The 25,934-nt window shown below is 41.2% G+C and overlaps 1 protein-coding gene across 1 annotated transcript; it reads left to right on the top strand.

Moving 5' to 3' along the window:
• Positions 1-9,593: 9,593 nt before the first annotated feature.
• ccn2a (cellular communication network factor 2a) lies at positions 9,594-12,636 on the top strand. Its single transcript, XM_030782332.1, has 5 exons — positions 9,594-9,893; positions 10,190-10,406; positions 10,510-10,761; positions 11,053-11,264; positions 11,387-12,636. Exons 1-5 carry the CDS (start codon positions 9,837-9,839, stop codon positions 11,681-11,683), a joined length of 1,035 nt encoding a protein of 344 aa, XP_030638192.1. The 5' UTR covers positions 9,594-9,836; the 3' UTR covers positions 11,684-12,636.
• Positions 12,637-25,934: the final 13,298 nt, after the last annotated feature.

The following is a 25,934-nucleotide window of genomic DNA, read 5'->3' on the forward strand; positions in this document are numbered from 1 at the left end:
AGCCTTATCCATTGACTGCATAAGTGCATTAAAGTGTGTGTGTGTGTGTGTGTGTGTGTGTGTGTGTGTGTGTGTGTGTGTGTGTGTGTGAATGTGCACATGCATATGTATACAAGCATATACATGTAAATGTATGTTGTGTAAGGAGCCATGGGAAAAGAGTTGGCGTGGAAGTTCGGAAGAGTATGGGGTGGCCCTAAGCCTTGGGATGAGAGAGAGAGGGAGGGAAAGAAGATTTGGGAAGGATGGGAAAAGGGAGGGGACGATGGGGAGTGTGTTTGTGGTGAAAATAAGGAAGTGGGAAGGAGCCTTTCCACACAGGCATCTGGGTGTCAGTGAGGCTGTGGAGTGTTTGGGGGGGGGGGGCAGACAGGTGAATGGCCAAAAATGCAGTTACATACATATTGTTCACACTTGTTATCTCTTTTGACATTTTATGACTTACTATACCACTAATGTCCAAGAACAATTAGAGTTTGAAAAAAAGAGTAAATGTCAATAAAAAAAGAAACGGATGTGGTCAAACGAAATGAAAGTGACCAAAGCGTTCACATCAAAAATCCCTCTTAATTACAGATTCTGTAAACTTCCCCTACTGTTCAAATATTTGTAAACATTTGAAGTGAGAAAAAAAAACTGGCCAAGGTCTGTCTATAACCGCTTTGTAAATACAAGCGTGCATCTGAGATTCTTTTGGTCCAGGCATGGATCTTGACAGGCCTTCTCAGGGGCAGTAAAGCCGCATATATTTACAAGCTGTGTGCAACGTCTCACATTTAAAATTCAAAGAAAACTTCACCACGGCTGGCTGCTTTGATATATGAAGCAAAGGGAGGTAAAAATTGGACAGGATAGCGTCCAATCATGCTATGCAACACATGGCTGCAGGAAAAAAGGGAGGGTGGAAAAAAAACTGAAAGAAAAACAGTTGTCACATTTTCGTGGCTTTTCTATGAGTTTAAGTAACATTTTCTTTGGCACCGTATGAAACAAAACAAGGTCCTTTTGACCAGCACCAATCTCACTATTCAAAGTGATTTTCAGGAAACCAATTAAAGGAGGAATGCTCTTTCGTGCCAAGACATGGCCAGAATCTGACATTCCTGTTAAATCTGCTCAGAACCGACCATCACTACCGGACCGTGAAAGACAGCTAATTGCTGTTTAGGTGTTTGGCTTCCTCTCTTTTTAAAAAATTGGAGCAAATTGGGCAAATAAATGAAAGGAAATGAAGTTTCCTTCTCTCTCTCTCTCTCTCTCTCTCTCTCGTCTCTCCTATTTTCATACTGTGCTACTCGAAAATCAAGCGTACACCTGGTCAAATTTGAGAAACTTCAAAGTGAGAGCTTGTGGGGTTTTTTTTCCTTTTTTTAATGCAGAGAGAAGGATTGTGGGATTGTATCCTGCTCTAGATTCCGGGTGGCTGTACGTAAGTCTAGGAGCAACTATGAAAGTCTGAATGCTGAGGGAAAAAACAAAATGAAAAAAAGGAAAGAAAGAAAAAAAAAGGGAAAACTTGGCGGGTGACTGATTTCTGGCATGGAATCGCGTGCCAAGTCAGAGCTGTTGTTACTGGGTCAGGGCTCAGTGGTTGTCTGGCTAACATCTCACTCTTTGTCACATCGAATTTGCCCGAGCCAGATTTTGAGTTAACCAAGAGACATTTGACTTTGACCCCATTTGCAAACAGCAGTAGTAACTTGTATACTCATAGTGTATACTCAGAAGCAATCAGGGATGAAAAAGACCTCCTGCAGTGTAGAGCTGAGATAGTCAATATATACCCTGACCTCAAAGTATCCCCACTGTGTGACTGTGGTTTCAGTGTTATTTCATTCTTATTAATGTTTACCTGTGAGAACCAAAGTGATTTGGGTCACTGATTTGTGCTGCAGTTCAAACAAAAACAAGCAAAGTCATGAATGTGGGATGAGTGTTTTTATCTCAGGCAAATATATAAAACCATGAATGCAGTTCTAACATACTGAGATTTTACATTATAATTTTAGTTTTCAGCATCAATATGGTTCATACCACTCCATACCACTTATGTGAGGGAAAAGGTAATGGAAATTAGTTGTTTGTTCATTAGGTCACTCAGCTCACAAAATACTGTCAATATGAGATAAAATGGCTTTTTCATCATTTCAGTTCTCTTGGTGACCAGTTATTTTAATATGTACCTTGAGTTGTGGGTAAGTGCTATTGGTGGCTATGAGGTAATAGAGACAACGTGAAAAAATGAGTCATTTTGTCTCCTGTAGGACGGCCATGATTCAGTCATGGAAGATTTTTCTAACAGTTTGCAGACATCCCTCATTCATCTTTGCACAGAAGTGACACAGGGTTGGTCAGTTTGTTTTTTTTGTTCACTTTTGCTACTGTATAAATGTGAAAAATATTTTCTGACGAATATTTGCCTTCTTCTTTGGAGACACACTCAGCCTTCTGTATGAGAGGACAGAAGTGTGTTCCCTTCAAAATGGTCATTGCTAGCTCATCCAGAAAGAGTTATTTCAAAAAAGTCCTTTGAAGAAATGTACCTGGTCACAGTACCAAAGTGTCATAGTCAGTCAAATGTTCTTTCAAAGGTGTTATGGTTGTTATGATAACAAACTGCCCTGAAACATTTTAACACAAAAGTGGTGGTCTTGAAGTACTATATAGTCTGAACATTTCAATTAGGAAACAATCCAAAAATATTAACAGGGTTCCTTATTTTACTTTTTTTTTTTTACTTTTTTTTTAAGCAAGCAGTACCTACTGTTTCCTCACTGGTATTTTTTGGAATAATGTCAGTAATTTGAACAGTACTTTTAGCCATTTCTGGGCTGTGTTTGTTGTTGTTGATTTCTTTGGGACCTCTGATTTGTTTGTGCTTCGCCGGTCTGTTCTGTTGCCATGTTATTGGGGGACATTCCTAGCCTGCTTGTCTTGGCACCACGGGGTTGTACAGTGCCTGTCCTATGAATCAGAGCTTTTTATACCTCCAACAGTCGCCCACTGCCCACAGGCATCTCGGCCTGTTTTCAGAACGGTCTGCGGACTGCCAGAGCCAATGATAAAAATCAAATTATGAATTTCTATAAAGGATAATTATGTAACAGCTGATGATTGAGAAGAAAATTGCAAGGTGAGCTGTTAAATCACATCTTTGTGTGTGTGTGTGTGTGTCTGTGTCTGTGTCTGTGTGCCTGTGTTTAGAGAAATATTTAGCCTAAATAGGTCAAGGTTAGTCATTCAACACACAGACCACAGTTATATAAGACTTGTACCTGTCATATTCATCCATTTATTGCAAATTTGCTGCGCTCATTACTAAAGAATTTCTTTTTTTTCTTTTACTTTCTCTCCACAAAAATTTCATTATTCCATGACACCATTCCTTTACCGCTCAACCACTCTGTAGAATATTCCAGTTTATACATCCTCCTTAGTTTTTATTTAGGGTATTTTAATACCCGGGCTGAGATTACCAATGTGCGATTAACGATATTGCCCACTGTTCTCTTTTGGCTCCACAACGCAGTCTTTAATGAGCTTTTCAGTTTCATTTTGGACTTCCGTACTTAAGTCCAAGCGCACACACACATACAAACAACTTCAAAGGCCATGCTGGAGATTTATGGATATAGCCATTGTATTTGCGTGGGGTTTTTGGTCAAGCTACTACAAACAGAAACCTCTCTGGGAGACCAGAACACAAGACCCCTCTTCTGTGGAATGCTCCAGAAGATCCTCTACTGGTTGAGGGTGGGGGTGGGGTGGTAGTCCAAGCATACTTTTGACGTTGTCTGGTAAAACAGTACCATTGTAGGGGTTTCGAGGGGGTCTGGGGGGTCTATATTTGGAACATTTTTTCAGTGCCTTGACACTGTTTAAACCATCTGCATGGATTCCAGGGAGAGAACAGAGGGTCCAATAAATGGACCGCAATTGAGACAGACACATGGAGTATCGCTCAGGAGAGTGGCAATGGGGTTTCTCCAGACTGGTGCTCATTTTGGGTCATTAGCGTGAAGCCCCCTCGCTAAGCATGCAGCGTGTGGGGCAGTAAATCTCGGAGAATGAGAGGACTCTCTGCTGTTTGTTGAAAGAGACTCAATACTTGCGGTGCTTTTCTCTGTCTCTCATTCCAATCTAAATACCACACACATACACACACACACACACACACACAACACTTTCCAAACACTGCCTTCACTCAGTCACTCTCATCTTTCAATCCATTGCCCTTCCATTTCTCCTCTAAGTATCGCTGGACCCCTCTTCTCCGTGCTGTTTTCGATGGATCCATTAACCGCATTTTTTTGGTCAGTTATGTCTGAGCTGGAGCAGTTCAATTATCAACTAATCAGCATGGGCTCACTCCGTGACACACACTGCAGCGAGGCGAGCCAGGTCGACTCAGGAGTATGAATTACCTCAGTTAGACAAGCCATTTCAAAGAGCCAGAGCCGTAGCACCCATAATTAACTAATTTAGCAATGTCTGCCACATGTGCTGCTTAAACAGGGACGGAGGGAGGGTCAGTCTGAAGTTTCAAAGCAGGGAACATTCCTTCGCTGGGCAGCCAACGGCCAATTATAGAATATAGCTTTAGATGGTACGTTGGATATGGACATGAAGGGCAAATAATCTTTCTTCGTGTTTACTTTATGGTTCGACACATTTAGCATATAGAACAGTTGCTCTGCTTTTGATGTCGATATTCCTTCATCTAAAATAGCTGAGTTAGGCTGACTGCCTGATGTCTGTCCCAGCACAAAGATCTTAGTTTCAGAGTGTGTACAGTCAAAAAATAGGTCAAAGTCTAGAATTTTTTCCCTCTTTTTAGACAAGGTGAAGACTTAATTACATGTGTAAAAAATCTTCCTCCATATTTTTCACGTGGTCTGACCCTGTCTACGTTGGGTGTCAGTGTTGGCAGGACACCTGAGAGCCTGTCTGTTCCTTACGTTTTATCTGCAGCAATCGGTTAAACCCAGTGCCAAGTTGGGAAAACTGGGAGTCTGCCAAATTTAAAGTAAAAACGAGTCAGATGTCCCACAAACATTGGAATTGTAAATAAAATGAGTTAACATGAAGCAATTCTTAGCAAAGTGGATCCTTCAACATATCATTACATGAGAGCTGATTAGGAGTGGAGCCTTCAGCCAATGAAAAGACAGTGTAATGGGAAGATTAATAGTCATTTCACTCAAGAAACGGAGCTTCACATTCCAACAGACCTGAGACAAATATGTACGTGATGTATTTGAATGATCGGTCCTGTCCCTACACACTTCTTTGCATAATTTTCTTGTGACCTTGCTCTGTTGTTCACCAGTCTTATGTTACTGGCAAAGGAAAATCATGACAAAGTGTGTATGATGTAGCTGTGTTTGATATTTCTTCAATGTGTTCAGACTTTAATGACTTTATTGGGACGGGATCTGATCATTCAAACATTTCAAATACACTGTCATCCATGACTGCATTATGCTACAGTAACCATAAAGCAAATTCAATTAGACAGTGAGACAGCGTGTTTGTAGGACAACATATGCCATCTTAGCCGTTGTCTCCCTACTGTTCGCTGAAAGTGCAAAGATGAGGCAGTTCATGTACTGTCAAGCTGAGACTTAGTAAAAACCTGTTTACTAGGCCAAGGCCATACCATAAAGAAACTACAAATTACAAATTCAGACTTTAAAAGGGCTGAAAACAGCCTCTGCCACAGGCCTACTACGACAAGCACATCCTCATTCTGTTCAGCTCAGCTCAGTTCATTTCAGCTTAATTCATTCAAAGAGCCTTCGTCATTATCTCGAAAGTGAGAGTTGACGTCACACCAAATTCATCACACTAAAGACATCCTCACAAGACACATACTGGAAATCCCTCCCACATTTTATGTCCAGGCATCGTACTCTCTTTGGTCCTTAAAAAGAAAAAGAAAAAAAAAGGATGCAAGAATGAGATCATGCCAGCCATGATGGATGGATGTAGGAGCCCAGAGGCAAATCCCACAAGGAATGTGCGACTAAAAATCCCCCAGGAATGCAGCTGTTGGAAAATATGTTTCCCAAAAAAAAAAAAAAACCCAAGGCCATCCCTTGACACACTGCCCCGCCCACGTAACAAAGAGGAAACCTAGACCTGGAAGAGACCAGTCACGAAAAGCCACTAGATGGGCTTATACTGAAAAAAAAAAATCTTAAGGACATGATGTGTATGGGTTTTACTGCATTTGGAATTGAAGTATGGTGAATGGGACATTGCTTGTGTCTTACTTTTTTTGAATTAGCAGAGAAACTATTTCGTTTCATTTGTGCTATAGTCTTAGAACAAAAAAACAGAACTTCAGTTGTTGTGTAAAAAGGCTGAACTAGGGAAAGCGGATTAGAATGTGTCTTAAAACACAAATCCAGGAACATCTGTTTGAGGTTACATGACCAAAGACTGTTTCTGTTGGGTGTGAACTGAATAGTCAAGTGTAGTTTGTCGGCGTATTTCTTCATCTCCACTAATTCTCACTTCATACTCCACTGGGCCTGTCTAATTTTTCACATATGGAACCAATTCCACATATATTCGCTGCTGTATTTATAGGCGTAATGCAGAGAAGGCTAGTCAAAGAAAGATTTGGTTGACACTGCTTGGCTTTCTATCACAAATAACAAGATAGGCACCAAAAAAAAAAAAAAAAAAAAAAAGAGAGAAAAAAATTCTCACAAGTTGTAGTGTGTATTGCATTCGTTAAATGGCTTTGGAATAAAGTACTTTGAAACTAAGTTGTGTAGTAGTAAAGGGGTCTGGCAATGTCTTAAAAGCCACTCAATCAACAAAGAAAAAGATTAATTATTCAGAGTTGCTATAGCCTCTCTGATTACATCAGGCTCTCTCTGACTGATTCTCTCAGGAGATTGTACATGTCTGTTCCCTCTTTTAATATTTCTTTAAACAGTTCCATTTCCTGAAGAAACCAAAAATAACCAATAAACTAAAAAAAAGAAAAGAAAGAGAAAGGGACTGTGGAACATTTTGCCACATCTTTTAATCACATAGATGGCATATTTTGGGAGAATGTTTGTAATTTGACCAGTCACGTAAGAGGTGCTGGAAAAGCATTGGGAACAGAGACCTGGAATTACACAGCAGCCTGAATATTCCCTTCGGAGAGACTTTTTTAATGCTATGATGTCTATGAGGTTTTTTGGGTTTTTGTGTGTGTGTGTGTGTGTATATAATACAGTTGCTGATTAACTAGCAGCATGGGTGTGACTGAGACACATACCATTTACTCTTTGATGAATAACAATCAGGGTCACATGATCACGTGCCCCCCCCCCCACCCCCCTCCCCCCTCCAGTGCATTCTATCTGTAACTGCTTTATTTACAGTCCTTCTGGAATTCTTTCCATTACATCATGAGCATTTGACCTCTGACCTTGTCTTAGAGCCAGTGTGCAAAAACAGCACGGCGGGCAACTCTTTTAAATTTCCCAAATTTAGTCTTGCACTCTTCCATGGCTCCGTCCTGAGTCATTTTATCCTGCCTACCTGTTTTAGAACATTTGGCAGGTAAAACAACCTCCGGAGGGTAGAGACAGGTGTGCTATTGTGTTCTCCTCAGAAGGAATGCTGTATCTCAAATAGCCTCTGCGTCTGGGAAGGGAATAGGGGGCTTTCAGACTCCTTTTTAGTGTCCATGGAAATCAGGTAGCATGACATTAAAGCCTAACAGACCTGAAAGTATTTACCTATGGTCCATTGAAAGAGGAATGTGCTTCGGGAAGAAAAGGTACGCGGCAGCAGATGCTAATGGTAACACAGGCTTAGCGCCAGTGCCAATGGTGGGCCTGGTGGGTTGTCAGCTGGGAGGAGTGTAACAGTGGACCTACGACAAAGTTAACGCTCACCTAAGGTGTACCACACACAGAGTGTTTCACTGAAACATCAGCTCCGCGGACAGACCGCATCCTGCCAGGTTAGCGCTGGTGTGTGAAATCACACCACGTCGCTATTGATGGGTAACGACAAGCGCTCAGTTGCACATGATGTCATAAGCCCCCCCACCCCTTTATCCACCCTCCACCCCTCAGCTCCGGGAGGGGGGGGGGGGGGGTCTGGCCGCCTCGTTTCACCTGGAATGAATCCCTGCTGACAGATGGATTATATTACCACCCCGAACAGCAGAAACTGTGTTTCCAGACAGTCCGGCCCAAAGGAACTCTTACTGTACAGCAGCCCAGACCGCAGAGAGGGAGAAAAGAGAGAGAAAAAGAACAAGGAGCCTTGCTGGTGAAGATTCCCTTATAAGGCAAAGCTTCCTCTGAGTCCGTGTGTATGTAGTAACAGGCTGTCTGCTGGCATGCGGTACACATTCCTACAGCTCCCAGGTTTTCTCTGGGAGTTTTTCATTTCCGATTTGAAGGAGCTGGCGTGGAGCAGGACTGCCTTTCATAAGGGTCTAGGACTTGTATGAGATCCCCTTTTTTTGAAAATATACAAACCCCAGAGTCTAGCCGCTTTCCTGCAAACCTTTAGTCTGGCCGGTGTCTGGATCCTGATGGAGCAGAATAGGATCCGGTCAGAGGAATGCGACACACCTGTGCAGTACAGACCGCAGACTAAACCTTATTAGCAAGGTGAAAGCTTGATGCTTTGAAGAAAAAAAAAACATGAATGTGATTAAAGGAGTCTTTAAAAATTCTATGATTAGATCAGTATATACAGGGAAGTGTAATTGTGGTTCAGATCTATAGCAGATTATAGACAACCAACACACACAAACTACAAAATTAAAGTTAATAAATAATTATGCATTTTATATAACTATTATGTGCTTACAAGACCGCTCTTCTCTCTACAACAAGGTAAGCCATTTTCCAAAAGTCAGCTGAAATGTCATAACTACACACACATGTGCCTATCTATCTATCTATCTATCTATCTATCTATCTATCTATCTATCTATATGTGTGTGTGTGTGTGTATGTTTTTGAGTTAAATACCAATAAACCATCAGATGCAGAAGCCAACATATATGCCACTTCTGTGAATAACAGGATTTGACACAGCATTTAAAAAAAGACCATTACACTAGAGCATCTGAAAGCATACAAGATGAATTCGAGACCGATGAGGTAACTGGGCGGCTTGGCAAATGCACAAACAAACTCAAGAGGAACATTTCTTATCCTTCTGTTTCTTCATGAAGGCTCACAAAACCACTGACACACACACACACGCACACTTACACTTACGCACATACATACAAACCAAAAGGGAAGTGGAGTGATAGTGCCAAGACTGCAGTTTTATTTTCATATGTGACAACACGTTGGTTTCAGACAGGAGGAATGTGTGATGATGGGGGGTGAGAGTCTAGAGGAGAGGGAAAAGGTACAGAGAGAGAGAGAGAGAGAGAGAGAGAGGGAGAGAGGGAGGGAGAGAGGGAGGGAGAGCAGGAAACTAGGAAAGAATGCCAAGAATGTCCATGTTTATCTAGGACCCCATTCAGCCAGTGGCGCGTCACCACAGCCCAGCGTGTATAAAGGCAGGCAGTGCTCCCTGCCTCAGACTCAGAACACTCCTACTCCTCTTGAGAGAAGCAGCAAGAGCAGAAGCAAAAAAAAAACCCTCTACTACTGAAGCTAAACTCTAGCTTTCACTCAACACGACAAGGAGACACATAGACAAGAGAAGAATCTGCAACGAGATCGACTTGATCAGAACCTAAAGGCTCCAAGGCATAACACTTTTGAGAGACTAAGGAAGACTTTAGAAGGTTTCAAAGAGAATTTTTAATTTTGACTAATACACAGCGAGAAAACGAAGAGAAGCTGAAAATGTCTGCCGGAATGACCAGCCTGTTTTCAATCATTTGCCTGTCTTTCTTCACCTGGGTAAGTTAAGAATTCTGAACTAACTCTATGAAAAACTTTACTCTGTGCAGGGACTAAAAGTATCGCACTGTGCATTGAGAAAACAGCATCCTTGTGCTACTTGAAAATCCCAGCACTTAAACATATGCAACTTCTGCTCATGTCCTTCAAGAATGTGCTGCTACAACAACCTAATGTCTTTTGAATCACGTCTATACCTGTTATGAAACTAAATTAAAAGATGATGCACAACTTTTCTGTTGCAAAGTGTTAAACAGCTTTCTAAATGAGGGTCTGTGTGTCTCTGTACTGTACAGGCTTCAGCACAGGAATGCACTGGCCAGTGCAGCTGCCCTGACATGCCCCCTCAGTGCCCACCTGGTGTTAGCTTGGTGCCCGATGCTTGCGGCTGCTGCCGGGTGTGTGCCAAGCAGCTGGGTGAACTCTGTACTGAGAGAGACATTTGTGACCCTCACAAGGGGCTTTATTGTGACTATGGCTCCCCCAGCAATCGCCGGATAGGAGTCTGCACCGGTAAGCATGCTTCCAGATATTTATCGACAATGCCTGTTGGAACTAGAAAATGATGACTGACTATGAGCAGAAATGTGACCTTCTGTCACTTTTACCTCCACAGCTAAAGAGGGCGCAACTTGTGTGTTTGGAGGAATGGTGTATCGCAGTGGAGAGTCCTTCCAGAGCAGCTGTAAATACCAGTGCACCTGCCTGGATGGAGCAGTTGGCTGTGTACCCCTCTGTAGTATGGATATCCGCCTTCCCAGCCCAGACTGCCCCATGCCACGCCGAGTGAAGGTGCCTGGGAAGTGTTGCGAAGAGTGGGTGTGTGACTCTCCACACCAGCAAACGTTCGTCGGCTCCGCCCTTGCAGGTGTGCCTCCGTGCTCCACTTTTCATTGGCAGACAAACACAGACACAATAACATTATAGCAATTACAGCAATTATTTCACACTTACTTTCTTCAAAAATGTACATGCATCTGCAGCCAGTAGCACACTTCCAATCCATACACTCTCCTATGTTAAAGCTTTTACTCAAATTACATGCAGGTTAATGGACAAATTAGATCTGTGACTACGGCATTATTGGTCTGGTCTAGAACATTCCACTTGGACCCAGAGAGCAGTAGACTGATGTTGGGTTTCTTTCTTTGTCACATAGCTTACAGAGAGGAGGAGACCTATGGCCCTGATCCATCTCTGATGAGGGAGAACTGCCTGGTTCAGACTACCGAGTGGAGCGCCTGTTCCAAAACCTGCGGCCTTGGAATCTCCACCCGTGTCACCAATGACAACCGAGAATGCCGCTTGGAGAAGCAGTCTCGTCTCTGCATGGTTAGACCATGTGAGTCTCACCTGGAGGAAAGAATCAGAGTAAGCATGTCTTCCACCACATACATTCCCAATCTCGATTTTCTGGTAGTAGCAAATACCTCCTTCCTGAAGAACTATTGTATAAATAAATAAATAAAAAATCTTTCTTTTTTGCTACACAGAAAGGGAAGAAATGCATCCGAACCCCCAGAGTGTCCAAGCCAATGAAGTTTGAGATCTCTGGCTGCACCACCACCAAGTCCTACAGGCCCAAGTTTTGTGGTGTCTGCACTGATGGTCGTTGCTGCACCCCTCACAGAACCACCACCCTCCCCATGGAGTTCAAGTGCCCCGACGGTCAGGTGATGAAGAAACAGATGATGTTCATCAAGACCTGCGCATGCCACTACAACTGTCCCAGCGAAAACGATATCTTCGAGTCCATGTACTACAAGAAGATGATTGGGGACATGGCATAAAACCCAAACAAAAACAAAACAAAAAAAACTGTTAAAGAAGATCCATCCAGTGACTGTTCACTTGAATCAAACAGATATCCATCTCATTTTTCAGCACAATAGTTTCTTTTTTGTCTTTTGTTTTTTTGTTTTTTCCTTGTCTCATTTTGCATTTGTATCTCTTTTACAAGGACACAAAACTATATAAGTATATTCATTGTATATGTACTTGTACCATGATGGATGTCTGAGGCCTTCTGCCTGAAAGGGCTGCTTGGAAGCAGGTGCAAATGACCATGGGCTATCCCCCACAAAATGAATACTGCACTATAGTCCTTATCCGTGACGTTAATGTCACTGACCAGACACTGGCATGGGCCAGTCACCCCCCTCAACTCCCCTCCCCCCAAACTGTGGTGGGCACCTAACTGACTTGGCAGTTTTCAGACTCAGAGAGCACTTGTGATGGGAAGGGTGAGGACTTTTTAACCCCCATAAGAGGGAAGCTAAAATGCTTTACCCACCAGAGTATGAAATGAATGTGCTCTTGTGTGTGTACTTGACTGTTGCAGTGTTAACGACAGGTCAGGCTTTCAGCTCTAGCCAGAATCAGATGTTTGCCAAGACAAGGAGCCCAGTGAGTATGTTATGAGGGTTTGCTACAGCACTGAAGAAAAGAAAAAAAATCGTTAAAGGTGTTAGACTTTGACAAACTGATTTGTGTTTCTCCAACTGAATCAGAACTTTTGTCAAAAAGACTGGATGATTTGTAGCTTCATTCCTTTTATATTTTAAATACTGTAAATATTGTGAATATTTTTGTACAGTGGTTTAAGTTAATTTAAATTTAAAGCATTTGTCTTTGTTTTTCTTGCTTCAGTATATTAATTGATAGCTTATTTGCTGAGTTGACTGTTCTTTCGACAGTTTGTGTACTATTTTATTGAGAAGTGTGACCAAAAAGTTACATGTTTTCACTTTTGTAGTTTTGGAATAAAATATTATATTTTTTATATAAACATTTGTCCTTCAAATGATTTACACCTGTCCACAAACATGTTGCCCCAGTTCACATATGCTACATGTGACCTCAATCATAAGTTACAACAAACATCATTTCAAACAAATTTTGCCGTTCGCACTTGTAGTGCGACAACTGTGAAGACCACACTGTTGCACTGCGTGAGGTCTGCTCTCGCTTGGACCACCCATGCTTAAATTATATGGCTTTCAGAATCTCTACCACAATGACGAGGGGATCAGTGGTCGTTGTTTTTTTTTAAAGAGCCCCAGAGTCTGTGATGCAATGCACAGATCTCAATGTAGGCTGTTTACACACCAGCCAGACAGCAGACAGAGGAAACACACTCCGCCCGTGTGTAAGGAACAGAGGAGAGTCTCTTTTGGCAGACACACCACACTGGCAGGCAACTTCTCACACCACACTGCACTGGTCCTAGGTCAACATCACAGACAAAATAACCCACCAAGTGAAGATCATTCGGCATGTGTAACCTCAAACAGTACCAGGACAGTGAACTGCAGTGACTTTTTTCAACTGGAAGAACTTCAGTTTTAAGGTGAATTTAGGCTTTTTAAAAATCACAGAAAAGCATTTGGATCTCTCAGCGTCAGGTTTTATTGAACTCCCTTGTTACAGAGATAAGTCGGCTAACATCTTTTAGCATGTGCAAATAAACTGGATTGGATTGAATAGTCTTCATTGTCACCCAGGGGCAATTTGGTTTATAAATAAATAAATAAATAGATAGATAAATAAGTAAATAAATAAATAAATAAATAAATATAACGTACAGTAGATGTCATCATAGTAAAGTTGCAATGAGATATAAAACATAAGATTTCATTAAAATAAAGTCTGGATGAATATTATTTCACTTGACATGTGGGAAATAAAACCGCACAAACCAGCTTTAAACATTCATGACAAACTTGTCATTTGCAAGATGGATGACCATTCTATGTATATTGTTCTCAAATGGTACATTGACTAGTGCAAAATTCAGCTCTCCCTGCTTGAGTTTCACACAAATTAAGACTGAGATGTGACTGCCCCCTGCCACATGCAGCCTGAATTACTACCTTTTATGGGTTATGTTTTCTGTTACCAGTGTTCCCTGTTTCACAACAGGGAACACAGGTAACACAACAATTTTATGCATAATATGCATGATGCCCTGCATGACTTTTGTGTAGATCATTTTTGTATAATAGGCATTAGTTAATTTCCTTTAACGTTCAATTTAGTTCAATATTACTTGGACACCACTCCTCACAATCACCAAAAAACAGCTTTTTACAGGATGCCTGACCTGATAACCCCTGTGAGCAAGCTCAAGGCGACAGTGGCAAGGAAAAACTCCCTAAGATTGAGATAGGAAGAAACCTTGGGAGGAACCAAGACTCAACAGGGGGAGCCAGTCCTCCTCTGGCTGGCCTGGGTGGTTCGGCTAATTAATAGAATATGCACGAAGACAACAGAGGGCTAAAAGATCTCTGAAAGTTAGTGTCCTTAAATACTAAAAGTGTTAAAAATCTGAAGTGAAGCGGATCACGACAGACAGGGATCATGTAATTGGATCACAGCAGGCAGGGTTTAGGTGAACTGGATCACAGCAGGCAGGGTTTAGGTGAACTGGATCTTGATAGGCAGGGATCAAGTGAAGTGGATAATGGCAGGAAGGGATCAGGCGAAGTGGATCTTGATAGGCAGGGATCAAGTGAAGTGGATCACGGCAGAAAAGGATCAGTTGAAGTGGATCACAGCAGGCAGGGTTTAGGTGAATTGGATCATAGCAGGCATGTGCGTGTGTGGCAGGCAGGGATCAGGTGAAGTGGATCACGGCAGGAAGGGATCTGGTGAATTGGATCATAGCAGGCATGTGCGTGTGTGGCAGGCAGGGATCAGGTGAAGTGGATCACGGCAGAAAAGGATCAGTTGAAGTGGATCACGGCAGGCAGGGTTTAGGTGAATTGGATCATAGCAGGCATGTGCGTGTGTGGCAGGCAGGGATCAGGTGAAGTGGATCACGGCAGGAACGGATCTGGTGAATTGGATCATAGCAGGCATGTGCGTGTGTGGCAGGCAGGGATCAGGTGAAGTGGATCACGGCAGGAACGGATCTGGTGAATTGGATCATAGCAGGCATGTGCGTGTGTGGCAGGCAGGGATCAGGTGAAGTGGATCACAGGAGGCAGGGTACAGCAGAAGTGGATCACAGCAGGTGGGGTTCAGGGGAAGTGGATTTTGATGGGCAGGTATCAAGTGAAGTGGGTCACGGAGAGCAAGGATCAGGTGAAGTGGATCATGGCAGCAGGTATCAGGTGAAGTGGATTTTCGTCCGCAGGGATCAGGTGAAATGGATCATTGTAGGCAAGGCTCAGAGGAAGTGGATCATGACAGGCAGGAATCAGGTTTAAGCTAAGCAAGGTGCCCAGTGAGGGATGAGTCGGATTGGGTGTGGTTGGGTCTCGAGATGAAAGGAGAAGGGAAAAACAAGGAAAAAACAGGGAGAGCATTAAAAATTGTTTGAGGAAGAGTAGTAATATTCTCAGAATTTTACTGGCAATATTCAACTGTAACCTTCTAACCTCTGAAACTGTTTGCTGGTATGGTGTTTAAACACTAGAAAATTATCCACCTAACTGCAAAATAATTTATTTTTGTGAACTGAATTGGCTGGACTGACTGTAAGGAACTAAAATGTTTTATTTTTTTAAATAAAACCAGAAATGAAACTACATGAACAAAATTACTTTTTATTTAAACTTTATTGTATAATGAATAAAAAACATGATCATCCAGTGATGACCATCGTAAAGATGACACATATTCTCTGCATCAATCAGCTTTGAACTTTCTTGGGTTGGAGGTAAAGGGAGTAGGGCCAATAGGTCGCGCTCCACGATTTGGCCAGGGTCCCTCCTCAGGAACACCATATGGCACTTCGGGGATGTAAGGGGAAAAAAGGGTAATCCAAAATAGTTATTACATACACAAAATGTCTGATCATCAGATATCACATCCTAACAGATTAAGAAGCATACATACCATATTCCTCTGTATCAGACTGTGGCAAACAGACATAGCCAGCCAACTGCACTATGTATTCACTGATGTCATTATCAAAGTCAAACTCCTGGAAAGGCAGATCTGTCAGGTCATCATAAAGAGCCCAGCCGCTGTCCAGCATAGTACACATCACCATGTGACCCCGGTTAGTGACCTTTTCAAGCAACAAGAACTGAAGCTCAAAAGTCCTGAGAATAAAAATAAAATTTAAAACAGCATCATAAAGAGCACAACCCTAAAAATATTTCAAAAACCAACCTGATAATGTCATATTTGTTGTTACCTCTGGTATTCATCAGTGATGGAAAAAGGAGGAGCTTTTTCAATCCGTCCTTCAATATTAATTAAAATGAGCGTTGGTTTAATTTTGGAGCCTAAAGCAAACACGTCACCGTAGTACTCAAAATTCCTGAAAAATGGTCAATATAAGATTCTAATGAGACAAAAAATTGACATCAACACAAAAGCTTTTTTTATGGGAGGTTCCATTCAGTGTCACAAAATTATAAAATGGATATTGTGTATGGTAACTGGACCAAATGAAAAAAAAAAAAAAAGATATTTTTACTGTGTAATTTATTGTCATCTGCAAAATACTTGCTTTAATGTGGTCCTGTAAACATCATCCTCAGCTTTAGGGCTACTTCTGTCTTCTTCATAGTGGTATTTGGTGCATATCAAGTCCCAAAACACTGGCAAATGATCTCTAATTTCACTCCAAACATCTACACAGTCCTCATCCAATGAGAATTTACAATTTTGTTCGCACATCAGTCTGGTTAGCCAAAGAAACTTGGCCTCATTATACATGTGTGCATTTAAAAAGCTCCCGACTGCTCGAAGGGTGTTATCAGTTGAAATTAGGTCTTGCACCGTAGCGAATTTAATCATCAAAATATGAATCGCAGCCAGGAATGAATCAAGGACGCAAGTGTTGGTCAACTCATTTGTGCCATATTGTCCACCAAAAATTATGTAGTGTACTTCTTTGGCGTTGATCTTCCTCATCAGCTCATTTAAACCATCAGAGGGTCTGTGTAAATGAAAAACAATATAAAAAAAATTGGTACATGTCTGTTAGTCGTTCAAGGAAGAATACAACAAAAAGGACAAAAATTATGAATTAAAAGTCTTTATCTATACACTTTGATCCCTGACAGTCAATTTTTCAATTTTAAATAAATAATGCTTCAATTTTAAATAAATAAATATGACCTGTTTTCCTTAAATATGTTGTTTCCATTAATATCATTAGTACGCAACAATTAATATCCTATTAACAAGAGCAAGCTAGTACAGTATAAGACTTTTACAAACACATTTTTCAGATCATATCAACAAAATCCTGGAAAATATTGAGATATCTTTTTTTGTCAATATTGCACACCCCTACTAGAGAAGGGTCTCCTCTCGTTGACATAATGCATTGCTGGTCAGCGACCTGATCCATGATCTTAGCCTTGATGTGATGGGTCTGTGTGAAACTTGGTTGAAGCCAGATGTTTTTCTCCCTTTAACTGAAGCTTCACCCCCTAACTATTCCTTTTCTTACACTGCTAGCGTAACAAAGAAAAGAGGGAGTGTAGCACTAATCTATAATACTAAATTTTCTCCTAACACCCTCAGTTTACCTAATTTTTGCCTCTTTTGAGCTGCTCTCCGCAAAGCAATCCTGCCCTATCCCATCTCTCCTCATAGTAGTGCTCTATCACCCCCTAGGACCCTATAGTCAATTTCTAGATGAGTTCTCTGAATTTATCTCTGTTATAACTAGAGTAGACAAAATCCTGACACTGGGGGACTTTAATATCCACATCAATAACAGTTCTGATTCTCTTAATAAAGCTTTTACAGCTATTACAGACACTTTTGGTTTTAACCAATATGTCCACAAACCCACTCATTCCAATGGCAACACTTTAGATCTTATTCTAGCTCGTGGACTGGATGTCTCTCACGTAGTCATCTATACTCCGCTGTGCTCTCAGACCATTTTCTTATGATTTTCCAGGTAATTCTCCCGTTCACGCCAGTCATCTCTACCACGGTTCGCAGCTGCCGTCACATTAATGTTTCCACCACTGCTGCGCTCCCTGACTTGCTTCCTGCTCTCAACTCTTTCAATGATCAGCAAGGGTCTTTGAACAATTTGATGGACAGTATAAATTCTACCCTGCATAATGCATTAGATACGGTAGCTCCATTAACTATAAAAAAAAAAAAAAAAAAAAAAAAATAGGCATGAACACTCAACACCTTGGTTTAATAATGATACCCGTGCACTGAAGCAGGTGTGTAGGAGACTGAAATGAAACTGGCATTCCACTAAACTAGAGGTCTTCCGCCTCGCCTGGCACAACAGCCTGATAGATTATAAACACGCCCTCTCTACAGCCCAACCCGCTTAATGCTCGAAAATCATTAATCTTAACGAAAATAACCCCGGGTTCCCAGGCCCGGCGCCACAGGGAGGGCATAAGGGGGCATCACCCTCTAAGATGGACTACACTGCCCCTCAGAAGATCAAGGCCTAATTTGAATCTTTTTTTTCTTTTTTAATTTATTTTTATTTTAAAATACTAATACATAATTTAGCCCACCATAATTTGCTAAAACCAAAGTCATATTCTAGCCTACATTTTCAAATCCACGTAAATCCAATTGATTGGCTGTCTGGATGAGTGCGATCTAACAAACTAAGTGTAAACTATTTGTGTTGAGTTGTGTGTAGACTCCAAGTGGGTAACTTTCCTATGGTATTTCAAGAAGGTAGCTAGCTTAGTTTGTTATCTAGCTTTAAACAAACAAAATGGACATCCAAAAATGATAGAAGACCCTGGGACTAGCGTATCAACCAGCACTGACCAACCAGCCGCTCAGGTGAACACAGGCAAGCCACTATTACACCACTAATATGCCACTAATGTCACTTATTGTTTTGTTAGTTTTATAATAGCCAGCCTAGGTTGACTTGACTTGTTGGTTGCTGCTTAAAGCACTCACTTGCTTTATGTCGGTAAACATTGTAGGCTCTATTGAATTCAAGCTCAGAGAGTGCATATCATGCAATGATGTATGGAAAGAACGTGTTTCCTGTGGTTTGTTGGTCTGTTAGAGTGTGTGGCTGCGTCCAAAACCGCATACTAACGTACTAAATAGTACGTCAAAACAGTACGCCACCATTAGTAGTACGTCCAAATACATAGTATGCATAGAGTAGTATGTGAATACTACCCGGATGACATACTACTTCCGTTGGAAAAACGAAGTATGCGAGCACTGGACACTTTTCAATCCCATAAGGCTATATGGAAAAAAGGGGCGTTTCTGATGCGGTGTTTAAATGCACAGCTGTTTCTGTTTACAGGTAGTCGTCATTAAACCGCGATTATAAAGCTAATGCGCAAAATGTGTCGCATTTTGATTACCTCATTAGTGCGTCCAAATTCTAGCATACTTTCTTGTCTAAAATCTTTTAGCACGTACTGCACACTACGTACTTCAATGCAAGTTTAGTGTGCAGCATGTAGTATGCGGTTTTGGACGCAGCCTGTGTGTGTGGCGGGGTGGCGGGAGGGGTATTGGGCGGGCAGCGTGTGTAATTTTTTGGGTTAAGTCACTCTCTCTGTGCTTCAGTTGCGCCCCCCCCCCCCCCCCCAATCATTTCCCGCTGCCGCCAGTTCTGCAGGTTCCTTTTTGATACTGTATCTAAACTTACCAAGAATCACTCCACACAGTCTAGCTGTTTTACAGCAAACGATTTTGTTGAATTTTTTCACGCAAAAAATAGACTTTTTTCGTGGTGATATTCCAATAAGTCTATCAAATCAGCCAGCCTGCATGCTCTCAGTCACTGCGCCTGAGATTAATCAGGGTGTGCATCCGTTAACTCAATTTAACCCTGTGTCTCTAGACACACTGTCCAAATTGGTGCACTCTGCTAAACCATCTTCCTCTCTACAACCCCCTACCTGCAAAACTTTATATAGAGCTTTTCTCAGTCCTTGGCCCAACATTTCTCAGCTTTTAAATGTGACACTCAAATCTGGTGTTTTACCCTCTGCTTTTAAAACAGCCGTGCACAGGCCTTTACTTTAAGGACCAAACCTTGACTCTGAAGCCTTAAACAATTATAGGCCGATCTCTAATCTCCCATTTCTTTCAAAAATGTTTGAAAAAATTGTAGCTGCTAATCTTATAGCCCATATGTCAGTCTGTTTAAAAGCTGCAGTCAGGCTTCAGGCGTTTTTCACTCTACTGAAACCACACTTACCAGAGTAACTAATGATCTTTTATTATCCATGGACGTTGGTGCTACCTCTTTTCTCATTCTACTTGATCTGAGTGCAACATTTGACAAGGTCTATCACACTATATTGTTAAAGTGCCTGGAAAATCAAATTGTCATTCCTGGCGTGATGCTCTCTTGGCATAAATCTTATCCCTCTGAGAGAAAGCAGTGTGTCCACTATATTACTGTGACCTCTGAGTACTGTGAGCTTAATTATAGTGTTCCTCAGGGGTTGGTCCTTGGCCCTCTCCTATTCTCTATTTATATGCTCCCTTTGTGTGACATTATTCGTAACAACATTAACTTCCATTGCTATGCTGAAAATACTCTTACCTATCAAGCACAATGACCACTCTGAATTGTTTACCTTAGGGAGTCTCTTTGTACTACTAAGGGTTGGATGTTTTCATATTTCCTGATGCTTAACGCAGGCAAGACTGAAATGCTAGTCATTGGTCCCCCTGCGCATAAGCATCTTTTTAGTGATCTTACCCTAACTTTTGACAACTGCATCATCTCTCAAAACTCTACAGCTAAAAACCTTGGTGTGACTTTTGACTCTAGTCTCTCGCTAGTCACTCATATTAAAAACACAACCAAAACTGTCTTTTATCATCGCCATAATGTTGCTAAAATTAGGTCTTTTCTAAGCATGGCTGATGCAGGAACCATTGTTCATGCATTTGTCACATCTTGCCTTGAATACTGCAATGTTCTGTACTCTGGCCTGCTTGCCTCTAGTACCAAAAGTCTTCAGCTGGTCCAGAATGCTGCTGCCAGAATCCTGACCAAAACAACGAAGTTTAACCATATTTCACCTGTCCTGGCTTCCCTTCATTAGCTCTCAATTCATGCAAAGGCAGATTTTAATGGTCCTCCTATTAACATATAAAATTCCACATGGGGTTGCGCCAGCCTAACTATTCGACTTAATTAAAACCTATATATAGTAGTAGTAGCAGGTAGGCTAAACAATTTAAATCTAAACAAACGGTAGTCCAAGATGGTCGCTAAATCAGCTGAATTACCGGTGGCTGTAATATGCGCAACCATTGCAGAAGTGATGTCGATCAAAGTCTGTCGGTTGTAGTTGATCATGGCGTTCGAAAATGTATCGTTGCTGCTCAAAAACAGTGCGAATAAACTAACAATAAATTAAAGTTTAGGAAGAGCCTAGAGAAGGACAGCCATCTTAACGGCGCGTTACTATGGAGCCTAACGCCAGCAAAGAGTCCTATCCTAATCAAGCCCACTCTGAGGGTTAGCGCAGTATAAATAATTTTCCTTTTGGATCCTGCTTTTCCTACTTGTTAGACATTCCAATCAATTTTTTATAAATGCTTGTCATAATCCCTTGCACCTGATACTTCCAACAGAACATTTAAGCTTCCATATAATTCTGGAATTAACACAGAAATCCACAGCTCACACAGGTGTCCAGTATATGACAAGTAAACCTCCATGTGCAATTCGAGTAAAACTGCCGTTTGCATTTTGTGAACTCTCACATCTTTATGCAACGCCAGCAAATCTTTAATGAAGCCATTACTTAGAAGATGGCATATCCCATGGTAATATTCCGTCTTATTCACTTAGGGCCTCATTCACCAACCATTTTAAAGAATCAGGTATGTTGCTGGCAGTACGTCGAACATGATGTCAAAGTGGTAGTAGCGTACTGAACGCAGCCCTGTGTTACTGTACGTTCACACTGGGAGCGGCGAGAGCGTCAAAAGACGCCCAAACCTCCCTACCAACAACGCTGTTGAACACTGCGGACGCTCTGACGTTGATGAAATAGGCGGTTACAAGTTCCTTCGGAAAGCTTGGTTATGCAAATGTTTTTTAAAGGGGCCACAAAGCAAAACAAATGAACAAGTCGAGCGGTATCTTTGTGCTGACTGACCACCAGTAGGCTATAAGTTAACCCATAGGCTATAACGCACTTACGTGGACGATTCTGACATTCACCAGTGTACACACTCAAGAGCACACTTACGCATATTTGAGAGCTGACATGTTTGTGCTAACTAAGTAATTGTTTACTGCATTTTCTTCAATTCTACAGCTGAACAATATTATGGGATTTAAATTACAATAATATTTTTATCATTTATAATATTTTTTACCGATTATTTTCATTATTTTACAAAGCATTGTGGTACAGTCGGAATTGTGAGAAATCAAGTTGGAATTCCGAGAAATAAAGTCGAAAGTAAGCAAGCCTTTTTTTTTAATGTGGTGGAAACGGGCTTCCATAGATTTCTGTGTGTGCACACGGCCCTGCAGTCTCATGCCCTTTTATGGGGATTGGCGGGACACGCGCTTTCGATTTACGAGGACAATGGGATTCGTCATTATAAGAACAAATGTGCAAACAGTTCTGCGGTTTGAGAACACGTCATGAATCTGAAGTAGACTTTTTCTCAGGACCTCACTCAATAACAAATTTAAGAAAAAACTTGGTGAATTGGTGAATGAGACCCATTATGTCATGCGGTTACCCAGATCTGGAGCTGGCTTACACTCAAGGATAATGTCATTAGACAGAAGAATTGAAGTGTTGAAGTGTGCTAATAATATCTGAATATACATGACGATAATATGGTTAACTTGTGTTTGTGCACGTGATGTTAATATGGGGGGGGGGGGGGGGTGACTTGATTCCCCCTTAGATTCTTACCTTTTTAGCTCCTCCGTCTTCATTCTTTCAGCTGATGTGACAGACAGAAATAATTAGACTGTATAACAAGTAATTGTGAGGTCATAATGGAAAAAAAAATCCAGAACAGTTCGGAATTTTCATACCTAATTCCAGAAGATTGATATAGATATCCTTTGCCTTATCCATGTTATCAGACCTGGTACTGTTGGTAATAGAGATTGCAAACAGAATCAGTATCAAAGATGGGCATTACTCAAACTACTCTGTTAGCTGTCATAGCTAACTTCAACACTATGATTTACATTTACTCAGACATTTATAATTAAAGATGACAGTGTGACAACTGACTAAACCAGAACTGTTCCCTGTTTAGAGTGCCAACTTTTACTGTCTTTTGAAACCAGAAGATAATATATTTAGCTTCAGCAAGGAGACATGTAGCAGCATGGTGCATGACAAATACAAGTGTAGTGATGCCTATGAAGTAATGTTTATGAATAAAAACCTTCTCTTTCCAAGAAACATTGGTATATACAGTATGTACATTCTAAAAAAACAGAAAAGACAAGCATGTTTGTAAATTGTAGATACATTTTTTTATCATACCTCGTATTGTAGTGTAATGTTGTAGGCATTTTGTAGTTTGAGTGATGATAGTCTTTACAGGTAATACGTTTTCACTTTCCATTCTTTGCTGACCTATGATATATCAGAGACATCCCAGGATCACCTGACATCGCGTCATCTTTAATTCTATCAAAGTCTTTAAATGCTGTTCATTCTTGGTGGAGACGAAAGAACAAACCAGTTAAACTGGACTGAAGATACTTCATCGCTCAAGCAGCACATCACACAACACAAGCAGATGAGAAAAAAGATAAATTCATTTATTTGTGAAAGGCATTGTGTACAGTGTATGTGTTATGTCACTCTGAACAAGGAATATCTGATCTGGGTACAGCTACATTTTACTTTTTCTCTCTTTTTTTCATGAATCAGATTGGCTCTCTTTCAGAACTCGAAAATGCAACCTTTCCCCTCTGTCTTTTAGACACAAGTAAGAAATCTCCTTAATTCATATGTGGCCGGTTGGTATACAACACAAGAGTTCACACTCACCTATGGGTGTGGTTTTGGTTAACTGGTGTGCAACTTCCTCTCAGTAGAAAAAGGTGTTCCCCAAATTGTTTGGTGTGCTCGTGGTTGTCTGTCACTGGTACAACAGGAGAACTGCAATTTTTTTCTGAGCGGCTGAATCAGTACTGGGTTAGTAAAGATTCGCTGTGACTCGATGCAGTGGCACTGCATACAAAGCATAAAGGAGAATATTCATGGAACTACACTCTTAGGCAGCGCCGGCTTTAAGGCTGCTCCCATAACCCCTTACTACTTTCTGCCGTAGTGTGATGCGGAGGTTTCCCCGCTCCGCCTTTGTTCTCCTTCACTGCCAGCCTGTAATTCATCAGTACTGAGAGTGCAACTGGTGGTTGGTGCAACATACTGACCACTGCTTTTTCCATGATTGTCTTTATCAGAGCTATTATTCTTGTTTTGTATTTATACTAGATGTGATCATTTTTGTTTATTACTGTATGTTTGTTTTCCTTGTTGGTTTTGTCATAGTTTTTTTTGCACTCCAGTGTGCCCTCCTCCCAAGACGTGTGTGGCCTGCTTGTCATACCGCACCATTGTCTTAGTAGATTTGAGGCTACAGCCCCCTAGTTGCAGTGTACACACTTTTTGGCTGGTGTAAGATTGAAAACATCTCCTTTGGTTCACTTTGATCTTGAGGGTTTGAGTAGTACAATTGCATGCACATGCTATCACTTATGGTTAGTTGGTCAGCTGAAGTTTACCTTACCCTTGTGGTATTCCAGGTTCCACATGGTACTGGATGTGTAGGTGATTGCCAGTACCCTTATTATTTTTGGTTATGGATTAATGTGTTTATTTTGTTTGTTTTGTTGCATTGTAACTTTGTTTTCATTTTCTTTTCTTTTTGAAGCAGCCCCTGCTATGTTGTAGTGTTACCCTACCCATCGTATTCCACCTCTAACAAAAGAGAAACTCTGTCTGCATCCATTCAGTCAGGTAGCCTGAGCAGACCGTCCATACCGGTGTCGGGATCTCCTAGCCTATAAATTGGAGTGGCGTAGTCTGTTTGTGCCCTGTGGCCCAGTGAAGCCATTTGGGGCGTGTCACACATAGTTTGTTCATTAAAATATATGAAAAAATATATGAAGTAGTAAAAGCAAAGTGATGTTACAACTCAAGGGTGTTGGTAAGGGACCAATCTCCCACATGGCTCAGCGAACAATTTGTGAGAAATCAGGATAATCCAGTGTGACCGGAGTATTTCTGCTGGACAAGTATTCACACAAAGTTATCTTGTTACGTTTTGCTAGCATCTCCTGAACTTCTGTTGGTTCAGGTCAACAGATATACATAAATGGCTCTTTTTTTGTTTTCATTTGATACAATTTGTGCATGTTAAGTTGACCACAACCCTTTAATAAACCAAATGTCGTATATGTCATATTTCTTCAGGTAAGAGGGTTGTTCTAGAATCAGTTTTGTCCTCAGATACACCCAATAAATAGAATTGTATGGACTGAAGGAAGCAGATCATTGAGAAGCTCTCTTACTGTGAGATGGTCAGGGCATGTGGGCCTAGATACTAAAGTGATGCTCGGCAGGAATGGTTATTTGATGATTCCAATTCACAGCCTCAAGGGTGCGCCAGCCACCACTCATAACAGAGACACAGCCGCTAATGTTCCTCTCGCTACAGATGGCAAGGACTTCAAGTTTTCACTGTTGGCTGACTACACCACATTATATTCAACCTTTACAACAATATCCAAGACCAGAACACACAATGTTCTATTCTCATTATCCTTGGCATCAGGAATGTGGACAGGACTGGACGGAATCAAGCAAAAGCATACAAAAATATGGGACCGAGTGAAGCAGGAACGACTCCTTTCGGTGTTTCATTACATTCCTTCTGTATGTATGTATTTTTTGTGGTTGTCAAGTCTCCACATTTTATGTTTCATATTTTTAAATGAGCCCCAAGGCAAGCATTCTAAAGTCGTTAGAGATTTGTTTATTCAGACAAGAGTAAAAAGAGATAAAACACATAGAAAACTTAAACACTGAAAACAAAAGGAGATAAAGTACATGCAAAATGTAAACACTGAAAAAATACATTCATCTATAT

This window comes from Chanos chanos, chromosome 8 (genome assembly GCF_902362185.1).
Source record: "Chanos chanos chromosome 8, fChaCha1.1, whole genome shotgun sequence".
In the NCBI taxonomy this organism is placed as follows: Eukaryota; Metazoa; Chordata; class Actinopteri; order Gonorynchiformes; family Chanidae; genus Chanos; species Chanos chanos.